Raw genomic sequence first — 23868 nt, 5'->3', positions numbered from 1 at the left:
TATTTAGTCAGGATGGTTAGGAGGTTTGCATGCTGTGTGCTGACGCAGGAGGAGTTAGCAGCGATTCGCGAACATCTCTATGCGCTTTTGGCTTCGGTCAGCCCCTGCAGGTTGCGTCCTCGGTGTGTGGCGGCGACGGAGAATCTGGCGCGTCACATAGGACACCTCGGGTGACGCCTGTTTTTCCCATGGTCTCCGCTGTCGAGGCACTTCCTACTGTATCCCAGGTGGTCGATCAGTCTGCAGGGTGAGTGGCGGGTGGTAATGCGTTCACGTCTCTCGAAACAGGGGGCCTATGTGGTGACTGCTTTGGCAGGGTCCGAGTAGACACAAGGAGGGAGGGGTTTACTAGTTATCGGGAACTCCAATGTTATGCACACTATGGAGCCACTTAGACAGCGTTCAGGATTCGAAAGAAAGTCGACGTGCACTCGTTACGTCTGCCATTGCTGACACATCAGAAGGGCAGAAAGTTGCATATCTGTCTGCTATTACAGATTAGTTCCTCAGTTAGCCTAACTAGGACGGTTAGGATGTGTGCAGGCTGTGTGCAAACGCAGGGGGAGCCGTTAATACTTTGTGAACAGACGAACGCGTTTTTGGCTGCAGCCACCTTCAGGCTGCTGCCTCAGGGCGTAGCGGTGGCTGAGAATCTGGTGTGTCCCATATGACATCTTAGGGGTCGCTTTTGTTGCACAGGAGCACTGCTGTCGAGGCACTTCCTAATGCACCCAACTCAGTGAGTGGCGGGTAGTAACAATTTTGCGTTGCTCGAGGCGGAGGACCAATGTGGAGGAGACTGGCCATCTGGTCTTGCCTATTCACCCTGTGAGTGGACATGTAGTCGCTGCTTCAGGAGGAACCGATCAGAGACACAGGGGTGGGGTGGGGGAGGGGGCGGTGGCTTCTAGATATCGGGAGCTCCAAAGCTAGTCGTGTTATGGAGCCCCTTAGACATATAGATTTCAGGGCTGGCAAGGAGGCCAATGTGCACTCGGTATGTCTGCTGGAGGACCTCAACAGAGATGTGGAGGTGACCCTACCTGGAGCTAACGAGCGTGCAGGTTCCAGTCGTCTACAGGTTATGATTCATGTCGACACCAACGACGACTGTCGCATGGGTTCTGAGGCCATCTTCTGTTCACACAGGCGGCTGGAGGGCGTGGTGAAGACAGCAGCCTAGCGTGTGAGGTGCAAGCAGACAAGCAAGGCATGCTTTGCAGCATTGTTCCCAGAGTTGATCGGAGTCCTTTGCTTTGGAGCCGAGTGAAGGGTCTCAGCCAAAGGCTACGAAGATTGTGTGATGTTCTTGGCTGCAGATTTCTAGACCTGCGTTAACGGGTGGGGTTTGTAGGACTCCTCTTGATATGTCAAGGGTGCACTACACGAAGGAAGCAGCTACTTCCTTAGCAGAGTATTTTTTAAATCCATATAGGTGTCTTTAAGGCTAGACGGTAGATTGAGGTACTCTGATGAACACTCATTAGTCGATAGGCAGCAAGGGAAGTCAGAACGCTTTCAGAGTAAAGACGTTTCGACTGTCAAAATTTTATCAATAAACTGGCGACGCATTCGTAGCAAAGTTCCCGAATTTACTGCACTCCAGGACTTATTCTTGGGACCGAGAGCTGGATGAAACCCAAATTTGAAACTTGTGAGATATTAAGCGAGTCATGGAACGTATATCTGAAGACCACAGTAAGGGGAATGCAGGTGACAGTAATATTGTGCCTCTTGACATCCAAATGGAGTGCGATACTGAAGTTATCTGGTCGAGTGTAACAGGTGCAGGTGAAAACTAGTTAATTGTTATATTTTTTAACGGCCACCCGATCCAGCTGTAACAGTTCTAGAGCCAATCAAAGGAAGTCTATGGTCAGCAGTACGTAAATACCCAGATCATACAGTACTAGCGGGAGGTGCCTTTAAGCTAACAAGTATGGTCTGGGATTTGTATGGGTTCAGTTTAGGGGGGTACAGACAGAGAGTCGTGCGAAATATTTTTGAACGCGTCTTTTGGAACTGTCTTGAGCAACTAGCTCGGAAGCACAAACGTAATGGAAATATCTTCGATCTTGTAGCTACAAACAGGCCACATATTATCGACAATGTCGGTATAGAAAAAGGGATTAGCAGTCTTGGTATCATTATAGCAACTATATTTACGAAAGTCAATAAATCAGTCAAGAAGGCTAGGGGAGGTTTTCTGGTAGATATGGCAGATAAGCAGTTGTTATCATCTCACGTGACAATGAATTGACGTCACTTAGTTCCAGTAAGATGGACGTATAGGAATTATGGGCAATGCTCAAGCAGATTGTTAGCTTTGACCTGTAGCCAGATATGTGAATAAGGGATGGAAAAGACCCAACATGGTGTACTAACGAAATTAGGAAGATGCAAGGAAGCACAGGCTGTTGCACTCTCGGTTAAAAGAGAACGCACAAATGACGAGAAGCAAATGTTAGTAGAGATTCATGCGTCTGTGAAAAGATCTATGCATTAAACACACAACAACTACCATCTCCACACATCTGTAAAAGATCTAGCAGAGAACCCTAGAAAATTCTGGTCCTACATAACGTCGCTAAGCAGGTCTAAGGCTTCCATTCAATCCCTTGTTGACCAGCCTGGTGTGGCAGTTGAAGACAGCAAAAGGAAAGTCGAAATTTGAAATTTCTCGTTCAAGAACTCATTCACGCAGGAGAATCGTACAAACGTTCTGTCACTTGACCATCCGACAGACTCCCATATGGACGACTTACTAATAAGCATCCTTGGCGTAGGAAACAACTGAAAGATCGGAAAGCGAATTAGTAACTAGGATCGCTTGGAATCCCAACTCGGTTTTAGAAAGAGTACTCTATGGCACTTGTCCCTTAACTAGCTTTCATTTATCTCAAATCTCTCGCCCAGCACAAAGCCGCAAGCGACAGGAAAAAAAGCGCAGGTGACTCCATTAGGAAAGAAGGGTAAAAGAACGGACCCGAAAATTACAAACCAATATCGCTAACTTCGGTTTGCTGCAGACTCCTTGAACAAATTCTCTGTTCGAATGTAATTAATTTTCTTAAGAATAAGAAGCTTATGTCCACTAATCAGCAAGGTTTTAGAAAGCATCGCTCGCGCGAAACTCAGCTTGCCCTTTTCTCACATCTTAGACTGCTAAGTATGGATGAAAGGCAACAGGGCGGATTCCGTATTTCTAGATTTCCGGAAATCATTTTACACGGTGCCCCATTGAAGGCTGTTAACGAAGCTACGAGGATATGGAATATGTTCACACATAGGTGAGTGGATCGAAGACTTTTCAAGTAATAGAACTCAGTATGCTGTCCTTGACGGAGAGTGTTCATCAGAGACAAGGGTATCGTCAGGAGTGCCCCAGGAAAGTGTGATAGGACCACTGTTGTTCTCTAAATACGTAAATGATTTGGCGGACAGGGTGGGCAGCAATCTTCGGTTGTCTGCTGATGATGCTGTGCTGTACGGTAAGGTCTTCAAGTTGAGTGACCGCAGGAAGATACAAGACGACTTAGGCAAAATTTCAAGTGGTGTGATACATGACAGCTAGATCTAAATGTGGAAAAATGTAAGTTAATGGGGATGAATAGGAAAAACAAAACTGTTACGGATACAGCATTAGTAGTGCACTGCTAGGCACAGTCACTTCGTTCAAATATCTGGACGCAACTTTGCAAAGTGATATAAAATGGAACGAGCATATGAGGAGTGTGGTGGGGAAGACGAACGGTTGGCTCTGGTTTCTTGGGAGAATTTTAGCAAAGTATGGTTCAACTATAAAGGAAACTGCACTAGGCCGGTTGAGTGACCTGGTCTTGAGTACTGCTCGGGTGTTTGGGATCCGTACCAGGTCGGATTGAAGGAGGACATAGAAGCAATTCGGAGGCGGGCTGCTTGAGTTGTTTCCGGTAGATTCGAACAGTATGTAAATGTTGCGGAGATGCTTCGGAAACTCAAGTGGGAATCTCTGGAGGAAATTCGACGTTCTTTCTGAGGAACGCTATTGAGAAAATTTAGAGAACCAGCATTTGAAGTTCACTGCCGAATGATTCTTCTGCCACCAATATACATTGCGCTTAAGGACCACGAAGATAAAATACGGGAAATAGGGGCTTATGCAGAGGCATAAAGTCAGCCATTATTCTATTGCGCGCAGATAAAATACGGGAAATAGGGGCACATGTGGAGGAATATAGTCAGTCATTTTTTTTTATTTTCTACTGCAACAGGAAAGGAAATGACTATTAGCGGTACAGGGTAGCCACCGGCACGCACCGTTCGGTGGCTTGCGAAGTATATATGTAGATGTAGATGTAGATTAGGTACCGGCTGACGAAAACAAAGGAAAGGAATACAGAAGAAGTCGAATAGGTAGCTTTGAAGGACGAAATAGTGAAGGAAGCTGAGAAACAAATAGGTAACAAGACAAGGTCTAGTAGAAATGGTAAGATATCATAGGGGATACTAGATTTAACTGATGAAAGGAATAAAAGCAGAAATGCAGCAAACGAAGCAGGCGAAGGGGAATCCAAAGTCAAAAATGAGATTGAAAGAAAACACAAAATGCTTTAGCTGGAATGGCTTGAGGACAAGCGTATGGATATGGATGATCGTATAAATAGATGAGAGTTAGATAATGCTTATAAAAACATTTAAGAGGCATTTTGCGAAAAGAAAAGCAGCAGGATATCAAAAGCTCAGATGCAAAACCAGTGCTAAACAAAGAAAGGAAAATTAAAGTTGGAAGGAGTGTACATATGGGCTGTACAATCGAAATGTACTTGAAGGCAATATTATAGTAAGAAGAGAGGATGTAGACGAAGATAAGAGAGGAGATACACTGCGGAAAGAATCTGACGGAGCATTGAAAGACCTAAGTCCTAACAAGGCCCCTGGAGTAGACAACATTCCGTCAGAACCACTGATATCTGCGAGAATACCAGTCATGACAAAATTCTTCCAACTGGTGTGAAAGATGTATGAGACCCACAGACTTCAAGAAGAATGTAATAATTTTAATTCCAAGGAAATCAGTTGATGACAGGTGTTTATGTTACGAGCTATAAGTTTAACAAATCATAGTTTCAAAACAACAGCGCCAGCCAATACCGACCCGACGACTCATCATAGAAGATAGGTTAAGGAAAGGCAAGTCTACGTTTACAGCTTTTGTAGATTTGGAGAAAATTTTTGACAATGCCAATTTGAATACACTCTCAGGGATAAGGCACAGTAAGCGAAACGTTATGTACAACTTGTACAGAAACTAGACGTCAGTTAGTCTCGTGGGGTGGAGCGTGGAGTGGGGAGTTTGGAGTTTGCAAGGGCAGCTGCAGTTGAGAAGAGAGTAAGGAGTGAGACAGAGTTCCAGCCTGTTAGCCTGTTCCGATTACTCAACTTGTACTACATTGAGCAGCAAGCAGTAAAGGAAACCACAGAATAATCTGGAGAAGAAATTTAACTCCAGGGAGAAGAAATACGAGTAAAAACGTTGAGAATGAATACGGGCCGAACCAATGAAACAGAATTTGTACCAAAACCAGTATTCGAACCAGGGTTTTCTACTCACTAGACATATGTGCTGCAAATCGTCACCATGGCATTTCTTGAATTATCCCAGTACATATCTCTGGCCTCCCATCGTAACACAAACTCCAAATCATGTCTGTGTCTCCATTTCATGTCCTTGTGCGTCTTGACGTTCCCATTCTTAGCTCGTATCAGTATTTCCGGGCCTCACGAACACTGGAATACCATCTTAGTTATTCCTGTGTTGTAAAACTTCTGCAATATTGATACGAGTTAACGAGGGAAACATCAGATTGGTTTGAGACGTGAACTGGAGTTTTTATTAGGGAGGGAGACGCGCTAGGGTAATCCGTGCAGGTATGTTAGCTTCAGAAGTACCAGGATAGTGCAGCGGTTAGCGCATCTGCCCTAGTGAGCAGGAGACGTGGTTTTCAATCCCGTACCTGGTACAAATTTTAATTCATTGTTTCGGCTTGTGTTCATTATCACAGATAAAGTTGACACTTAATGTGTGTGGAACATATTTCACGTGATTTAAATCTGTCAGAGACTTGGAAGAGCAGCTGAAAGGAATGGACATAGTATCGATAGGAGAACATAAGATGAACACCATCAAAAGGAAAACAAGAATAATGGAATACAGTCAAATTAAATCATTCAGTGCTGGAGGAAATAGATTATGAAACGGCACACTGAAGGTAGTAGATGAGTTTTGCTATTTGGGAATTAAAATATCTGATGGTGGGCGAAGTAGAGAGGATATAAAATGTACATTGGCTATGGCAAGAAAAACCTTCCTGAAGAACAGAAAATTGCTATAATCGAATAAAGACTGAAGTGTTGAAAAGTCTTTTCTGAAGGTATTTGTCTGTAATGTAGTCTTGTGTGGATGTGAGACGTGGACAGTAAGTAGTTCAAACGGGAAAAGAATAGACGTTACTGAAATGTGGTGCTACAGAACAGTTCTGAAAATTATATGGGCAGATCGAGAAACCAATGAGGAGGTAACAAACAGAACTGACGAGAAAAGAAATTTGTGGCGTAAGGTGAATAAAAGTAGGTATCACACATTCTGAGATGACAAGGGATCGCCCAGTTTATTATTTGAGGGATGTGTGAGGTGTAGAAACTGTTGAGGGTGAGCATGAAATCAATACAGTATGGAGGTTCAGAAGCATGTAGGTTGCAATAGTTACTCTGAGATGAAAGGTCTAGAACAGGGTAGAGTAGCGTGGAGAGCTGCAGCAAACCGATCTTTGGACTGAAGACCACACTAAAATATGGGTCGGACGTGAACGAGGAAAGGTGTCCATCTATCAACCTGTTGTATTACAGATGACCATGAAAAGATAATCACCGACCAACTTGTTGTTTGCAAAAGAAGTTATTAATTAGTTATTTTCTGATTCAAAGCTGAAGATGTAATCTTTATCGATGCCCATAAAGATGTAATCTTTGTCGGTACCCATATCTCGCAAAGTTATCTCAGACTCTTAGCTGTTTCCTCTTATATTAAAACCCTGTGGACCTTCATACATCCAAATGTTCGTACAAAACAATGCTCACAAATAAAATGAGGAACGATTTTCTCCGTCACTGATTGATAAATGCAAATTTAAAACCCTAAACAGCAACTGTCCAACCAAATTAAGGAGACAAGTAACAGTAAAGTTTTCCTGAAATTCGTGAGTCTAGGAATTCCAGTGATGCCGTCTACAGTCAGTTCAACGAGAAAATATACGCCATTCTCTGTGTGAAATAAAAGACACTACTACAAATATATGTTTACATGAAAATACATGTTATTACTATTTGCACAATTACCTATTAGTTAACCCAGTCGCCGCCATTATCGATAATAGCTTTGCGCGTTTTTGGCACCCTTTTCACAAGATTTTCTGTATAATCTCTCGGTAACGATCTCCATATCGTCCTGATTTTACATGCCAACTGCTTCAAAGCACTTATTGACTTTCCTTTAAGCTTCATATTAATAAACAACCAAACATTTGTGATCGGATTTCCAACTGGAGACATTGCAAACCAATTCATCGTGGGCATCCCATTGTCTTGTTTCCACTCTGTACAGAGACAGCTGCGATGTTTCCGATCATTATCCTCTTGTAGCACTCAATTCGCCTTGTTCGAACTAATTTGCAGCTTCTTAACGGACCCCCGAAGGTATTTTTGATAAATATTGCCTCGTGACGCTTTAGATATTTCGTACTCACTTTAAACAGCAACCGACAAAACAAAACATTGAGCTCTCACGCTGTTTATCTATACACTGTTCAAAAGAGCACTGAGTACAGATTCAATACCACAACCAGCGATGTCGCTGCGGATGTTATATTTAAAATTATGGCGTACACTTTCTTTTGGAACTGACTGTAGGTCTAGGTTTCAAATGTTTTCTCTGAATCATTGCAGGCGAAAGCTGCGATGCTTTTCTCCAATAGGTAGTGCAAGATTTCGTTTCCCATACTATTCGAGCTGATCTAGTATCCATTCTCTAAAGACCTCGGTGTCGACGGACGGCTAAAGTTCAGTATTTACAGTGATTCTACTAGGTGAGACGTTACTTACTAGTGATGCTGAGCCAACTGAAACAGGCCACCTCAATTATTTTGAGAAAAAGTAAATACGAGCATATAGAGGTCTGAAATTCACTAAGCTACAAGAAACAATTTGGTGAATAACTATCGAAGTTATTTTTAACTTTAACAGTTGTCCAGTTACGACACTGATGTGTGTTTTTAAGTGGAACTCGGTTTTCGTGTGGCACTGGAAAGTGTTTTCGAAGAAGGCTTGATCAAACAATAACAAGATAACATCGGCGTAGATTACTGTCCCACGGTCAGGAGAAGAGGTTCCCCGTACATTGTGGCTAATCTGATGGCTGCACTAAACCGGTTACACGATGTTCTTGTCCTCAACTCAACTCAGTTACTTCATGAGAAGGGCCTAAATTAAAACTCCAGATATTCGCTAACTGCACTAGTTAAGAAGCCCTGAAATGTTTTGAATTATCTGACTTCCTAAAATTAAATACAGAGAAATAGGGACTACCGCGATTGATAGGAACTGAAATTTCCAGGCCACATCTATCACGTCCAAGGACTAAATCGACTGTCACTTCCACTCAACTATTTTCACACAGAATAAAAATAAAATTGAACAATTTTAAACTTGAAAGGTGTATCCATTTATCATGAGAAATATCAATGTGTTTGGTATGTTTGCCACTATAAGCATCTTTGCATGCCTTAACACATGAATGGTAGGCCTACGTATTCTTTGGCTATCTGAGTTTCTATATTGAGTAGAGCTCGGGCAAGAGAGAGAATCATACGCAGAGAAAGGGAGAGAGAGAGAGAGAGAGAGAGAGAGAGAAGGTGTTGAGTCGTTACAGAATCAGGAGCTTGGACTGCGGACGAGCCGCACAGAAAATGGAATTTGTTTTGAGATGCTCCCTGATGTATGATTGAGATTAGGGAAGAGGTTTGACAATTTTATAGGGAGAAGACGCTTTTGGAAGAAGGTAATTTGCAATGATTTTTTTGCTGCAAGGGCTAGCCAAGTAATTATGGTAGTCTACTATAAAAGACGGATAATTGTGCTGTTGTGGCACATTTGATCATATGAACAGAATCTTCCGTCGGTTCTTGGTAGAACATGTAAAGATTTCATTGTCTGCCTATCTTAGTGTCGGTATCCAGGGAAAATTACCAGCATTCAGTATTCTAATGATCTTTTTCTGTACACTTTTAGCCACATATACCTCTTCAGGAAAACACGGATTAAATTTTACGTAATTTGAATATTGTGTGTAAAAGTAATTTTTATGATGTATGACAACGCTAAGGAAAAGCTGTAATTCATTTACAAATATTTCTCTGAAGTTAATCCTCTCTGTTAAATGAAAAGTAAATCTGGTCACAATTGCACTGCCCTGTATTGCACTATTGCGCGGACAGTGAGCTGAATTTTAGAAATGACGAGGAAAGTTTAATTTACGAAAGCAGCTTAAAATAAAACAAAACAAGGCAGTCTGACGTGCAGCGATTTATTTCAGCTACATGCAATTCAGCTCTTCATATTTACGAAGTACGCAGACAGAGTAGAGTTGAGCTAAGCACTTCAAAAGTAAGAATATATTGTACGACCTAAACGAACGTTTTGAGGCAATATTAGGAACAGTATTCATCTGCCAAATTTCATATAAATTCGTAGATGCGTTTTCCTGACAGGGCATATTATCGCCTATGCAATAGTTAGCCGTAGTGTATAATTGTTTCATGACGAAGTTATTCTGAGTATTATTGATATCTGTTCTCTACATTTAATTTCATTTCCAGATAATCAGATTTACTTTAGATTACAGACAATCCTGTTGAAAGAACATCCACAACCGAGCATTGTAGCAGAGGTTGAAAATACCGCTTCAGTTGTAAATTACTTTATTTTCACACGAGCGGTTTCGGACTGTTATAAGCCCATCCTCAGGTGTCGTAGCTGTGCTGTGGTCACGAGCGCCGCGTGTACCATGCGCGGTGTGCTGCCTATGAGCATAGAACAGAGAGTATTTCATTGTATATAATTTAAAGCAATTCTTGACTTATGGTTGGTAATATAATTCTACTGAAGAGAGTTTCTTAATACGGCAGCTGCAATGAAATTTTCAACTTCTTATAATACAACCGCTGTACGGCGCTCATAGGCAGCACACCGCGCCTAGTATACGCGCCGCACGGGGACCACAGCACAGTCACGACACCTGAGGATGGGCTTATAACAGTCCGAAACCGGTCGTGTTAAAATAAAGTAATTCACAACTGAAACGGTATTTTCAACCTCTGCTAGTTTAGAGTAATTGACATCTCACTCATCGAAAGTAATTTACGTAGTTTAATATTTGTGTTGAAAAGTAGGTTAGCAAAAGCAGTTCTAGATCAGAGCGAAACAATAATCGGAATTTATAAGTCAGACAGTTTCCAAGTAAAACGTAACAGTTGCATTAATTTAGGAAAGGAGCCGAAAATAAAAGAAGATATGGTAGATCGCCGTGCAGCAGTTGTATTATAAGAAGTGGAAAATTTCATTCCAGCTGACACATAAAGAAATTCTCTTCAGTAGAGTTAATCTACCAGTCACAATTCAAGAATTGCTTTAAGTCATATACAATACATTATTTTGTTTCTCAGTAGATATTGCGCAGTGATTAAATGGCTATTGTTAGTAAACATTATTTCCAATCAAGATTTATTGAGCAATCTGGCCCGGCGTGGACGTACATCTACATTTACATCTACATCTACTTAGATAATAAGCAAGCCACCGTACGGTGCATGGTGGAGGGTACCCTGTACCACTACAAGTCATTTTCTTTACTGTTCCACTAACAACAAAGAGAGGGAAAACATAAGAGCCCTAATTTCTCGCATCTTATCTTCGTGGTCCTTACGAGCAATGTATGTTGACGGCAGTAGAATTGTTCGGCAGTCAGCTCCAAATGCTGGTTCTCTAAATTTTCTCAATATTGTTTCTCTAAAAGGACGTCGCCTTTCCTTCAGGAATTCCAATTTGAGTTCCCCCAAGCATTTCCGTGACACTTACGTGGTGTTCAAACCTACCGGTAACAAATCTAACAACCCGCCTCCGAACTGCCCCGATGTCTTCCTTTAATCCTACCTGGTACGATCCCAAACACTCTAGCGGTACTCAAGGACAGGTAGCACCAGCAGTCTCCTTTACGGGTGAACCACTCTTTCCTAAATTTCTCCCATTAAACCGAAGTCGACCATTCGCCTTCCCCGCCACGGTCCTCACATGCTCGTACCACCTCATATAGCTTTGCAACGTTGCGCCCATATGGTTAGACGACACCACTGTGTCGGGCAGTGCAGTAGTAATGGGCAGTGTCCAGACATCACAGGTTTGATCTTCCTATTCGTCCTCATCAGGTTACATTTTTTCACATCTAGGGTTGCGTGCAATTCACCACACCAATTGCAAATTTCCTCTGTCTCCTTGTCTTTTCCTACAGTCACTCATCTACAGCTACATCTACATGATTACTTTGCTATTCACAATAAAGTGCCCGGCAGAGGGTTGAATGAACCACCTTCAAGCTGTCTCTCTACCGTTCCACTCTCGAACGGCACGCGGGAAAAACGAGTACTTAAATTTTTCTGTGCGAGCCTTGATTTCTGTTACTTTATCGATCATTTGTCCATATGTAGGTGGGTCCCAACAGAATGTTTTCGCAATCGGAGGAGAAAACTGGTGATTGTAATTTCATGAGAAGATCCCGTAGCAATGAAAAACGCCTTCGTTTTAATGATTGCCACTTCAATTCACGTATCATGTCTGTGACACTATCTCCCCTATTTTGCGATAGTACAAAACGATGCGGATCTCACACCGCACGGCAGTACTCCAGAATAGGGTGGACAAGCTTGGTGTAAGCAGTCTCTTTAGTAGACTTGTTGCACCTTCTAAGTGTTCTGTCAATGAATACAAGTCTTTGGTTTGCTCTATCGACAATATTATCTATGTGATCGTTCCAATTTAGGTTATTTGTAATTGTAATCCCTAAGTATTTAGTTGAATTTACAGCCTTCAGATTTGTGTGACTTATAGTGTAATCGAAATTTAGCTGATTTCTTTTAGTACTCACGTGAATAACATCACACTTTTCCTTCTTCAGGATCAATTTTCCACTTTTCGCACCATACAGATATCTAAATCATTGTGCAAATCGTTTTGATCATCTGATGACTTTACAAAACGGTAAATGACAGCATCATCTGCAAACAATCTAAGACGGCTACTCAAGTTGTCTCCTATGTCGTTAATATAGATAAGGAACAATAGAGAGCCTATAACTATTCCTAGGGAAACGCCGGACATTATTCTGTTCTACTCGATGATTTTCCGTCTATTACTACGAACTGTGACGTTTCTGACAGGAAATCACTAATCCAGTCTTACAACTGAGGCGATACTCCGTAGGCACGTAGTTTGGTTAGAAGGCGCTTGTGAGTAGCGGTGTCGAAACCCTTCTGAAAATCTAAAAATATGGAATCAATCAGACATCTCCTGTCGATGGCATTTATTACTTAATGAGTATAAAGAGCTACTTGTGTTTCACGAAAACGATATTTTTTGAAACCGTGCTATGTATCAATAAATCGTTTTCTCCGAAGTACTTCATAATGTTCCAATACAGTATCTGTCCAAGACCCTATTGCAAATTGACGTCAGTGATATGGGCCTCTAATTCAGTGGATTACTGCTATTCCCCTTTTTGGGTATTGGTGTAACTTGAGCAATTTTCCAGTCTTTAGGTACGGATCTTTCTGTGAGCGAGTTAATTTCGACACCTTACCGTACACCACGGCATCATCAGCAATCGACCGCAGACTGCTGCCCACCCTGTCCGCCAAACTGTTTATGTGTATAGAGAACAATAGCGGTCCTACCATACTGGCCTGCAGCACTGCTGACGATACCCTTTTCTCTGATGAGCACTCACCGTCGACGACAACATACTACGTTCCGTTATACTACTACACAATAAAGGCTTCATGCAAGAATTCGCACAAGAATGATATTCTGTTATTGAAATCATACATCTGTCTTCTGCGGCCGCAGTTCGGTGTGCTCGTTGGCGGCCGTGTCGTTGCCGCATCGCTGTCGAGCTGCTTCCTGCCAGAGGCAGGCTAGTGTCAGCCCACAGGTCGCAAAAAGGGTACCGTAGCTCTAGCGTTCTACGTTCTGAAATACTTTTCACGTACGTAAGTATCTTATAAGTGTTTAGGAAATTCCATTATACCGGCAGCCCGGTAACCTCTTTACAGCATTTCACACCAAAGTCCTGGTAATTAATCTGCATCAAACTTTGACGCGCGTTACAAGCGATCCGTCACAGTGGTGATCTTCCAAATGTACAGCCTCACAATTATTTGAACATATGAAAAAAATTAGTTACAAATTACGGCGTGCACATTCTTTATTCAACATGTAGAAGTCCCTATAGGTATTCATATTTACGGTATGACATGTTCGATATGCCTGTCATCATGGGCCACGATGTGGTTCAGACGAATAGCGAAATTCTTCATGACCCGCTGAAGTGTCGGAACAATGATGTTGTCGATGACCTCCTGAATAGCTCTTTTCAGCTCAGTAACGGAAAGGGTGAGCAGGTTATTACTCTTAAGGCCGTGTTATCAACACGACTGCAATAGTACTGCCGTTTTTCGCGTGTACCGACACATTAAAGGAATATGGAGAGGTCCTCTTTCGCCACCGGGGTTGAAAAACGTATTTGCAAGTTCGAATTAACTGGCGATGTGGGAATTGCTCCTGGGAGAGACCGAAAGTGAAATGCGCCACAAATTTGCAAAAAGTTACTATCCCCATGGCTGAGATGGTTCAAATGGCTCTGAGCACTATGGGACTTAACTGCTGAAGTCATCAGTCCCCTGAACTTAGAACTACTTAAACCTAATTAACCTAAGGACATCACACACATCCATGCCTGAGGCAGGATTCTAACCTGCGCGGTTCCAAACTGTAGCGCCTAGAACCGCTCGGCCACTCCGGCCGGCTCCCATGGCTGAGAATGCTGATCACAATACGGAGGCTGAAGATGAGCAAAGCGATGGAGGTAGACAACATCCCACCTGAGATGTTTCAGGCAGAAGTAGAGCAGTCTCTAGTGTGGTTCCAGCCTTTCGTGGATCTAGACGGTCGTCACATTAAGCAAGAAAGTAAGCATGGTATGAAAGTAACAAATGTTACCCTCTGATGCGGAAATTAAAATGTGATTCTTCCAATGGTTTACTCGTTATTTCTCTTCCAAACGACCTTACAAATGTTTTCTCAAAGATTCATTGCCCTACGATCAGTCGCATTTCGTGGCGACCCTCTCAAGTAGCGAAAGTTTAGTGATAGCCATCATGGAGATCGATAAGTTACACATTTGTATCTCTGAATAGCAAAAAATTTAAACAAAAACGAAAAAACTGTCCAAATATAGCGCGTGTGTGTGTGTGTGTGTGTGTGTGTGTGTGTGTGTGTGTGTGTGTGTGTGTTTGTGTGTGTCTGCGGGTGGGTGGGTGGGTGGGTGTGCGATCGCGCGCACGTGCGCGCGTGCTTACAGTTTTACAGCTTTGTCACATGTCACATGAACGTAGCCTTATTAAGAAACCGTATTTGTTAAAGAATCGTTTGATAGCGTGTTCGCGGGGTTCAAGTTTCCATAATTTCACTCTCTAAAGAATAGATGGCAGTAAAAGCTATCGTACAGCGTCTACTATTCTTGAGAAGCTTTCAAAAACACCACTGCCACTGTTTCATCGTTGTCATTAGACATGTTCCGTATATAATATTCTCCGTTTGCAATCAAAATTTGCAATACTTCAGAGATACATTCGTTTCCTTTGTTTAGTATATGAATTATTGCTAGACTACCATTTATAATGTCAAAAAATATATCAAGTTTGATTAAGATGGGCAGCGGCGATAGATTTATGGTAGATTTAATTGGGATGTTTTAGCTAAATTAATTGTTATGTTCTATAAATGTAGTCCAGACACTTCGTCCTGTCTGACCCACATATTGTACCTATGTTTCTAATGTGACCACAGTGGATTCCAGATATTCGTGATGATTGTGGAAACACATCCACAGGCTCATGGGGTGCTTGAGTGAAATGTTGTGTCTCTTAGCTTTCAGAGTATTGTTACTTCCATGTATTGTAGCAGGATACAGCTTTCTGACCTTTTCAGGCACTTTCTGTTGACTTCATGCAAACTTCCCACAGCGGGGTGAACTGTTGTTAGGATAATCCATGTGGATTATCCATTCTTTTATTTCTATTTATTTCTTATGGTCAGAGTAGAATGGACGGAGTAGACAACTTTATTTCTGTTTGTTTTACATCTTTTAGTATTTTATTCAGTACTACGCCTTTTCCGTTGTGGAAGCTACCATATAGATACCGTGTTTCCGACTGGTTTCAAAACTTACACTCATAATTCCAAGAACAGTTTATTGGGCTAAATCCACAAGTATTCTCACGCTGTCTGTATACCGCTGCCTTTCACGAAGGTACGATATGCATGATAAGAGCTGCGTTTCCAGGTATCAGTATTGAACTGAAGGATCACTAATACATGAACAATAGAAGTACCTCTAGCTCACATTTTGTGGTGACCTGAAAAACATTATACTGACCATTTTTCTTACGTCGTCGGAGTTAAGGGTAGTTATTATTGCATTCCTCTTTTCTTACCATTTGCTTCTTTTCATATATCCGTAATTACTACACACACCATCGTACTCTAATTTTCATCTAACCTTACTATTTTTTTCCTTATTCCTCTTTGCAGCTCCTAGAGCACTATTTCGTACTACATTGCCACTAATCTGTTCCTCTTTTCGTAAGGAATTTATGTAGACTTCTTTCCTCCTCTATTCATTTTTGTACCTCTTGATTTTCTACCTTATTTTTACTACATTGCAAATAACAGTAGTTTTCTTATTCACGTTCCAAATGGTAATTATTCCTCTTCCATACAATGCTACGCTTCGGACATACACATTCAGGAACTTGTTCCTCAATTCCATATCAATATTTGGAATCAGTTTAGTTCTTTTATTGAAGAAAGCTTTCTTTGACTGTATCAAACTACTTTGGCTGTCTTCCTTGCTTTAGTCATCCGACATAATATTGCTTCTGAAACAAGAATTCGTTAAATTTTTACACAAACGTATTCTCCCAAATTTCTTTCGTCTTTGCCTTGTTCACTCTTCAGTTGCAATCTATGCTAACCAAGCCGTTCATTCTTGTCAGCAAGCTCTTTGTTTTACTGCCGACCAGAATAGCATTTCAAAATCCAAGTGTCATTACCGGGTTGTGTCATTTATGTCCATAGGCGCCGCAGCCAGCAGCCAACTGGTCTGGAACTCGGGATGCGCTGACATACGGCTCGGAGTGTCCTCAGGGAGGTGCTGGCTCTGAGGACTGCCTGTACGTCAACGTGTACGTACCTTTGGTGAACGACAGCTCTCCCCTGGCCGTGATGGTCAACATCTACGGTGGGGCATACACGGGGGGTTCCTCTACATATAAGGCGCCCGACTACTTCATGGACAAGGGTGTGCTGCTGGTCACTTTCAATTATCGCGTCGGCTCCATTGGTGAGTAGTTTCATGGCTATGCTCCCCCAGTTCCTAGAAACAAAATCTAACAATTTATGTCTGCATAGAAACGTCAGTTTGAATAAAATTTTTGCTGGCACTTAAGAAGATAGACCAATTGTCGTAATTTCCAATCACGAATACAGCAATAACCCATGCTCGAGTAGGATGTGTTCCACATTGTCCTAAACTTTTTCTACGCTCTTTATCACCAGTGGCTAAGGTTTACAAGCTCACGTACCTATTCATAACATCCCACAATATCTCATTATTTACGTGTAACATGAGACAAAACATAATGACTATTGCCAACAACGAGAGTGACCTACTAGGAACGGCAGAAGATGACGTAGGGCTGAAGAAAGCGGGCGTATACAAAATCCCGTGCGGCTGTGGCAAATCCTATATCGGCCAAACAGTTCGCACGGTCGAGGACCGATGCCAAGAACACGAATGTCACACCCGCTTACGCCAACCCAGCCATTCGGCCCTAGCAGAACACTGCATTGAAACCGGACACACAGCGAAATTCGAAGAGACAAAAATCTTGACTGCCACAAGTGCCTAGTGGGACAGTATCTGCAAGGAGGCCATAGAAATTCGAGTAACAGATAACCTCATCAACAGGGACACCAGGTTTCAACTTAGCAAGGCCTGGGAACCGTTATTAAACACCATCAAAGAGCAACGGCACGAGCGGACGCGAGATCCTTCCGCCACGGCGGACGGAGATGGACTGCGCCTACCACCGGGCGTGGCTGCAGCTTCCCCCCTCCCTCCCTCCCACCCCGCGGCGCCCCGCCGGCCGCCCGCGCCGGGGTGCGACTCGGGACCCCGCGGACATAAATACCACGGACACAGCGCAGACAGATCATTCCATCAGCACCACCTGATGATGGCGGAAAGTTTATCCGCCGAAATATCGTGGAACTTCGACGAACGGACCCGGCTGGACATCCGAGAACCTTGGATACATACAACGAGAGTGAATAAATTGGTCTGGTGTTGTTGGTGCGTGACACAATAAGGAGAATAACGGGTGTCACATTACATTACATTACGTAGATCACGCGTACGACATTTCGTAATGATGTGGAATGTGTCAGTTTAATATAACGTTTCTTTAAGTGATGTTATTCATTTCCTTTTTCTTACAGTTGCTACATCATATCTAAAAATTCATAACTTGAGTAGAATAAGTTGTCATTCCAAAATAATTTTGATTTATTTTTAAATGCTGGTTTGGTAAGTGTCACACTTTAAGCGCTATTTGGTAAACGACCAAAGATTTTTGTGGTAGCATAATTGTCTCCTTTATGTGCCAGAGTCAAATTTAACCATGAATAGTGAATGTTATCCCTTCTTCTACTGTTGCAGCTATGCAATTTGCTATTATTTTTGAAATTTCATGAGTTACTGATAAGATATTTCATAAGTGACTGTACAAACTGTGAAGGTACTGTGAATATCCCTAGGTCCTTAAATAAATATGTACAAGATAATCTTGGGTTGCCTTCAGCTGTTATTCTGATTACGAGCTTTACGTAATGAATAATTGTTCTCTTCATGATGAACTACCCAAAAATGATGCCATATGAAAGCAGCGAATCAAAATAGGCACAGTAGGCTAATTTACTGATTTGTTTATCACCAGAATTTACAATAACCCTAAAACCATAAGCAGCTGAGCTCAAACATTTCAGCAGGTCATCAATGTGTTTCTTCCAAATCATCAGTGCACAGAAACAAAAATTTTGAATATGCAGCCTTACTACCTCAGTTCTACTCGACGTCTATATTTAACAATGGTATTATGCTATTTACAGTACAGAGCTGAGTACAGTGCGCTTTCTCAAAATGTATTGAGAGTCCATTTGCAGAGAACCGCTTGATAATTTTCAGAAAGACACTATTTACAATTTCCTCTGCTAATCCCTGTTTCTTTGGGTGTGATTACTATACTTGCATCAGCAGCAAAAAAGAACAAGCTTTGCATCTTCATGAATATAGAGTGGCAAGTCACTGATGTGTATTAAGAATAATAGGGGCCCAAGGCTGAACCCTGTGGGACATCATTCTTGATACCTCCACAGTTAGAGGTCTCTGCTGAGTTTTTTAGACTATCTCCACTGTTAATTTCAATCTTCTGCATTCTTCTAGTTAAACCATTTGTGCACTTTCTCACTTACACCACAGGACTGAAGCATATCTAAAACAATTTCATGATTCACACAATCAAAAGCCTTTGGGAGATCACAAAAAAAGGATGATGTCTGGCTATTCAGAGTATTTAATATTTGATCAGTGAAAGCATATATTCCATTTTCTGTTGAAAAGCCTCTCTGGAAACTAAACTAGTATTTTGTTAATACTTCATTTTTACAAACATGTGAAGCTACTGTTGAATACGTCACTTTTTCAAAAGTTTTGGTAAAACAGTGAAAAGTAAGTAAGTTGGTAGTCAGTTATACCCACCTTTATGTAATGGTTTAACAATAGCATATTTCAGTCTATGCAGAAAAATGGCCTGTTCCAGTGAGATTCTGCATATGTGGCTGAGAAACATGCTGGAACTAGCTTTTAATACACAGAAGGAAATGTTCCCAGTTACATATCATGTATTAGTTTTGAGTGAATTCATTATTTTCCTAATTTCAGTAAGAGAAGTGGTTTGAATTTCAAATTTTTCGCATTGCATAGGTAATGCCTCTTCCATATGCAGCCTTGAATTTTCTAATAAGCAGCAGGATAGCATTTTCTCTACAACAAAAAATTATAATTAAATATATTTTCCACTTCTGACTTTCTGTTAACAAGCTTTCTATTGAATGTGATAGGAAAACAGTCTTCTGGTGCTCTCAGTTGCCCTGTTTCACTTCTAACAATATTCCAAATTGTTTTAATTTTATTATCATGGGTGCTAATCTAAGACATAATGCACATAATTCTGGACTTTTTAATAACTTTTCTTAATACAGTGCAGTGGTTTTTATAATGTTTGACTGTTTCTGGATCATTACTCCTTCTGACTGTAAGAGACATTTGCATTTCTTGTTTACAAGAAGTTTTATCCCTTTAGCAAGCCACATCATTTTAGATGGTTCTTTACAGCTATGTTTCACTGTGTTCTTAGGGAAATTGTTTTCAGATATACTCTTAAAGGTATCATGAAATAGGTTAAATTTGAAATTAGCATCAGGTTCCCTGTGCACCTTATCCCAGTCTAACTGTTACAAGATTCCCTTAAATTTTTAATTATTAAATCCTTATTCAGTGCACTGTTTTGGAGGACTGGTTTGCTTTAATGTACGGAGCTAAGCCAATTACTGTAATTACCTGTGTGTCATGATCAGAAATAGCATTGTTAGCAGGGAAAGATTTTAGAGGGGGGAGGAGATTAGTGTTTAATGTTACATTAGAGATGGAGCACAAGCTCGAATTAGGGAAGGATGGGCAAGGAAATCGGCCATGCTCTTTCAAAGGAACCATCCTGGCATTTGCCTGAAGTGATCAGGGAAGTCACATAAAACATAAATCATTATGGATGACTGCAGGTCTGTATCATCATCCTCCCAAATGCGAATCCATTGTGCTTACTACTGTGCCACAAAGGTCGGCACGAAAAGTTCTTATTTGGTTAAATTTATCTTGGTCTATAACAACATTATGTACTACATTATGTGCTACTTTCCTGTGCTACCATAACTGAGGAGAGTGTATAAACAACGATATATCAGAATTTACGTCATTAGCAGTCTACTAATTATAGGTATTAGAAGTCATGTTTTTAGGTTCGTTAGTACTTCCAAATCCATGTAGCAAGAGCAAGCTAATACTGCCTATTTCCCCTGAGGAGCAGGTCATGTGTTTAGGTGTGGATGTGTGGACACAAAACAGTTTGTCTATACTCACAGGTACAGTCCACTTAATGATGCAGCTACAACCATGCAGGAAACAATGAGTAGTAAATTATGTGATGTTTCCACGCTATCACACATAACAATAAGGAAACTGTCGAAATTTTATTTTATGTCTGATGTCAAGACCTGGGGACCGAACTTCAGCTGATTCGACAGTTTACATCGGTTATTTTTCGGATTTAAGTTGATTCTGATTCTTTTAGAATTACAGTGGCATGTTATTAAGTGGCACATTGTGAATGTGACTTTGAAAAAGCCGTACAAATCAAATAATAACTTACTGTTTCCTGTGATGGATACATTTTTTTTGAAGCATAGTACGAATAAAAATTTTTATGTACATGTATCTTTCATTTTGCAGCACAATTAGCGAATGCAAGTCAAAGAGTTTCAAATCCTGCTTTTTTGAGCATTGATTCTTCCTGACTAGTCTCTTGTAAACTTCAGCATACTCTACATCACTACTAAACTGCTCTGCTCCAATGTACGTCTTACAATTCAGTATCTGATTCGGAATCTCTGTCTGATCATGGTGTAAACTAATTGAAATCTTCCCCCCCCCCTCTCCTATATAACCCAGCTTACTAGCTAAAATTAATTACAGAACTAGGTTAGTCTTTCTCATTCCTTGTCCCAAACCCAAATTTTCCTGTAACCCTTTCTTCTACTCCTTCCCTTACAACCGCATTCTAGTCTCCAGTGGCTATTAGATTTTCATCTCCCTTTACGTAATGAGTACCCGTTCCATGTCCTCATGTACTTTATGTCTTCATCTTCTGCTTTTGACATGGGCCTGTATACCTGAACTATAGTTGTCGACTTTGGTTTTCTGTCTGTTCTGATGAAAATAACCCTATCACCAAACTGTTTACGGTAACTCACTTTCTGCATTGCCTTCCTATTCATTACGAATACTATTCTCATTATACCATTTTCTGCTGCTGTTGATAATACCCTACACTCATCTGACCAGAAATCCATGTCTTCTTTCCATTTCACTTCACTGGTACCACTACATATAGAAAAAGTCTTAGCATTTTCCTTTTCACATTTCCTAGCTTCCCTACCACATTCAAACTTCTGACATTCCACGCCCAAGTCCTAGAATGTTATCCTTCCGCTGGCTATTCAATCTTTTTCTCATGGTCACCTCCCCCTTGGCAGTTCCCTCCCAGGGATCCGAATGGACGACTAGTCCGGAATCTTTTGCCAATAGAGAGATCATCATGAGACTTTTTCGATCACAGGCCATATGTATGGCTTTGCAAAGGTATGCAAACACGCTAATAACTATTAGTCATAACGGTTTTGCTCATCAGTGTAAACGAATGTTATGTAGAGACGATGATAAACCTAATTCAGACGACTTGAACAGATTCTGACCTCGGCTCATAATGAATACTGCATTTAAAACCTCCTTTAACCAAAGGTAAGATCTGACCTCTTCACAGCTCTCTCTTTGTCTCAGAGTAAATGTACTTCCACACTGACAGAAAATTTCTCTGGTTTATAAATAACTTCACTTGTGAGCTACGGGATACTTCTACAAAGCTATGGTTGGTTCATTCCACCAGTTAGAGCAGCCATTTCATTGAACTCAGTATTCTCTTGTTAAAGGTTTTGACTGAAATAGAAACAGATTCGCTCTCAATAAATGACTCCCACGGCTCCTGTTTAAATTACAATGTACAACTAGTTGCTTTTATTGTCAAAACCAGTGTGAACGACGACGTAGATTATTGTCTGCTTCAAATTACAATGTACAACTAGTTACCTTTATTGCCAAAACAGTGTAAACAAAGAAGCAGATTGTTGTCTAGTTTGTACGTTCGGTTTTCGGAAAGCAATTTGAGATGTATGATTCGGCTAAAAATACAGAAGGCCTATGTTATTGGTGTCAGGTATGCAATGCATATAAATTTGAGACCAAAATTTTATCTGTCTACTACTTGTAAATTTGGTCCACAATCTGAATGAATTGCTGAATCGATGTCTTACTGACCTAACGGTTGTAAAGGTTTTGCCTTGCTATTGAAATTTCGCCATTACAGAATTATCAAAGCATAAATAATTGGTGCAATGTCGCAATACAGATACAAGTTATAAATAGCGGTAAATCTGTTCCGTTGTGTCTCATTTTGCGATAATGGGAGCGAAAGCTGTGGCCACCCACATAAATAATACAGTTACATCACTCGTGATAGTTCTCATGCTGGTTGAAACAAAAAAGCCATTTATTGAAAAAATCTAAAAATTACTCATATACGGAACAAGATGATTAAGAGCACAATATGCGTTACAGTAGAAGAGAAATGGACATCTCTGAGAAATGGTAATCACAAAATTTGAGAGTCGACACTAGGTAATCGTATAAATTATTCAGTCCATCTACTAAAGAAGTAAATATAGAAAGGTTCAGGAAAAAAAAGACAAGGATCTACAACAATATATGTCACTAAGGAATGAAATAAATAGGAGGTGCTGTGAAACGAAGTCCTCCTTTCAGGAGGAACATACACTCCTGGAAATGGAAAAAAGAACACATTGACACCGGTGTGTCAGACCCACCATACTTGCTCCGGACACTGCGAGAGGGCTGTACAAGCAATGATCACACGCACGGCACAGCGGACACACCAGGAGCCGCGGTGTTGGCCGTCGAATGGCGCTAGCTGCCCAGCATTTGTGCACCGCCGCCGTCAGTGTCAGCCAGTTTGCCGTGGCATACGGAGCTCCATCGCAGTTTTTAACACTGGTAGCATGCCGCGACAGCGTGGACGTGAACCGTATGTGCGGTTGACGGACTTTGAGCGAGGGCGTATAGTGGGCATGCGGGAGGCCGGGTGGACGTACCGCCGAATTGCTCAACACGTGGGGCGTGAGGTCTCCACAGTACATCGATGTTGTCGCCAGTGGTCGGCGGAAGGTGCACGTGCCCGTCGACCTGGGACCGGACCGCAGCGACGCACGGATGCACGCCAAGACCGTAGGATCCTACGCAGTGCCGTAGGGGACCGCACCGCCACTTCCCAGCAAATTAGGGACACTGTTGCTCCTGGGGTATCGGCGAGGACCATTCGCAACCGTCTCCATGAAGCTGGGCTACGGTCCCGCACACCGTTAGGCCGACTTCCGCTCACGCCCCAACATCGTGCAGCCCGCCTCCAGTGGTGTCGCGACAGG

At 41.6% G+C, this 23868-nt stretch overlaps 1 protein-coding gene across 1 annotated transcript in view; it reads left to right on the top strand.

Moving 5' to 3' along the window:
* The window catches only part of LOC124805729 (juvenile hormone esterase-like), a 126483-nt gene that overhangs the window by 18952 nt on the left and 83663 nt on the right, over positions 1-23868 (top strand). The window contains exon 3 of the mRNA XM_047266300.1: positions 16501-16765. Coding sequence (XP_047122256.1) covers positions 16501-16765 — 265 coding nt within the window. The remainder of the gene's footprint in view (positions 1-16500; positions 16766-23868) is intronic.

Source organism: Schistocerca piceifrons, chromosome 7, assembly GCF_021461385.2.
Source record: "Schistocerca piceifrons isolate TAMUIC-IGC-003096 chromosome 7, iqSchPice1.1, whole genome shotgun sequence".
Taxonomy (NCBI): domain Eukaryota; kingdom Metazoa; phylum Arthropoda; class Insecta; order Orthoptera; family Acrididae; genus Schistocerca; species Schistocerca piceifrons.
Note: the sequence above shows the minus strand (reverse complement) of the source record. Positions and strands in the feature narration are given on the sequence as shown.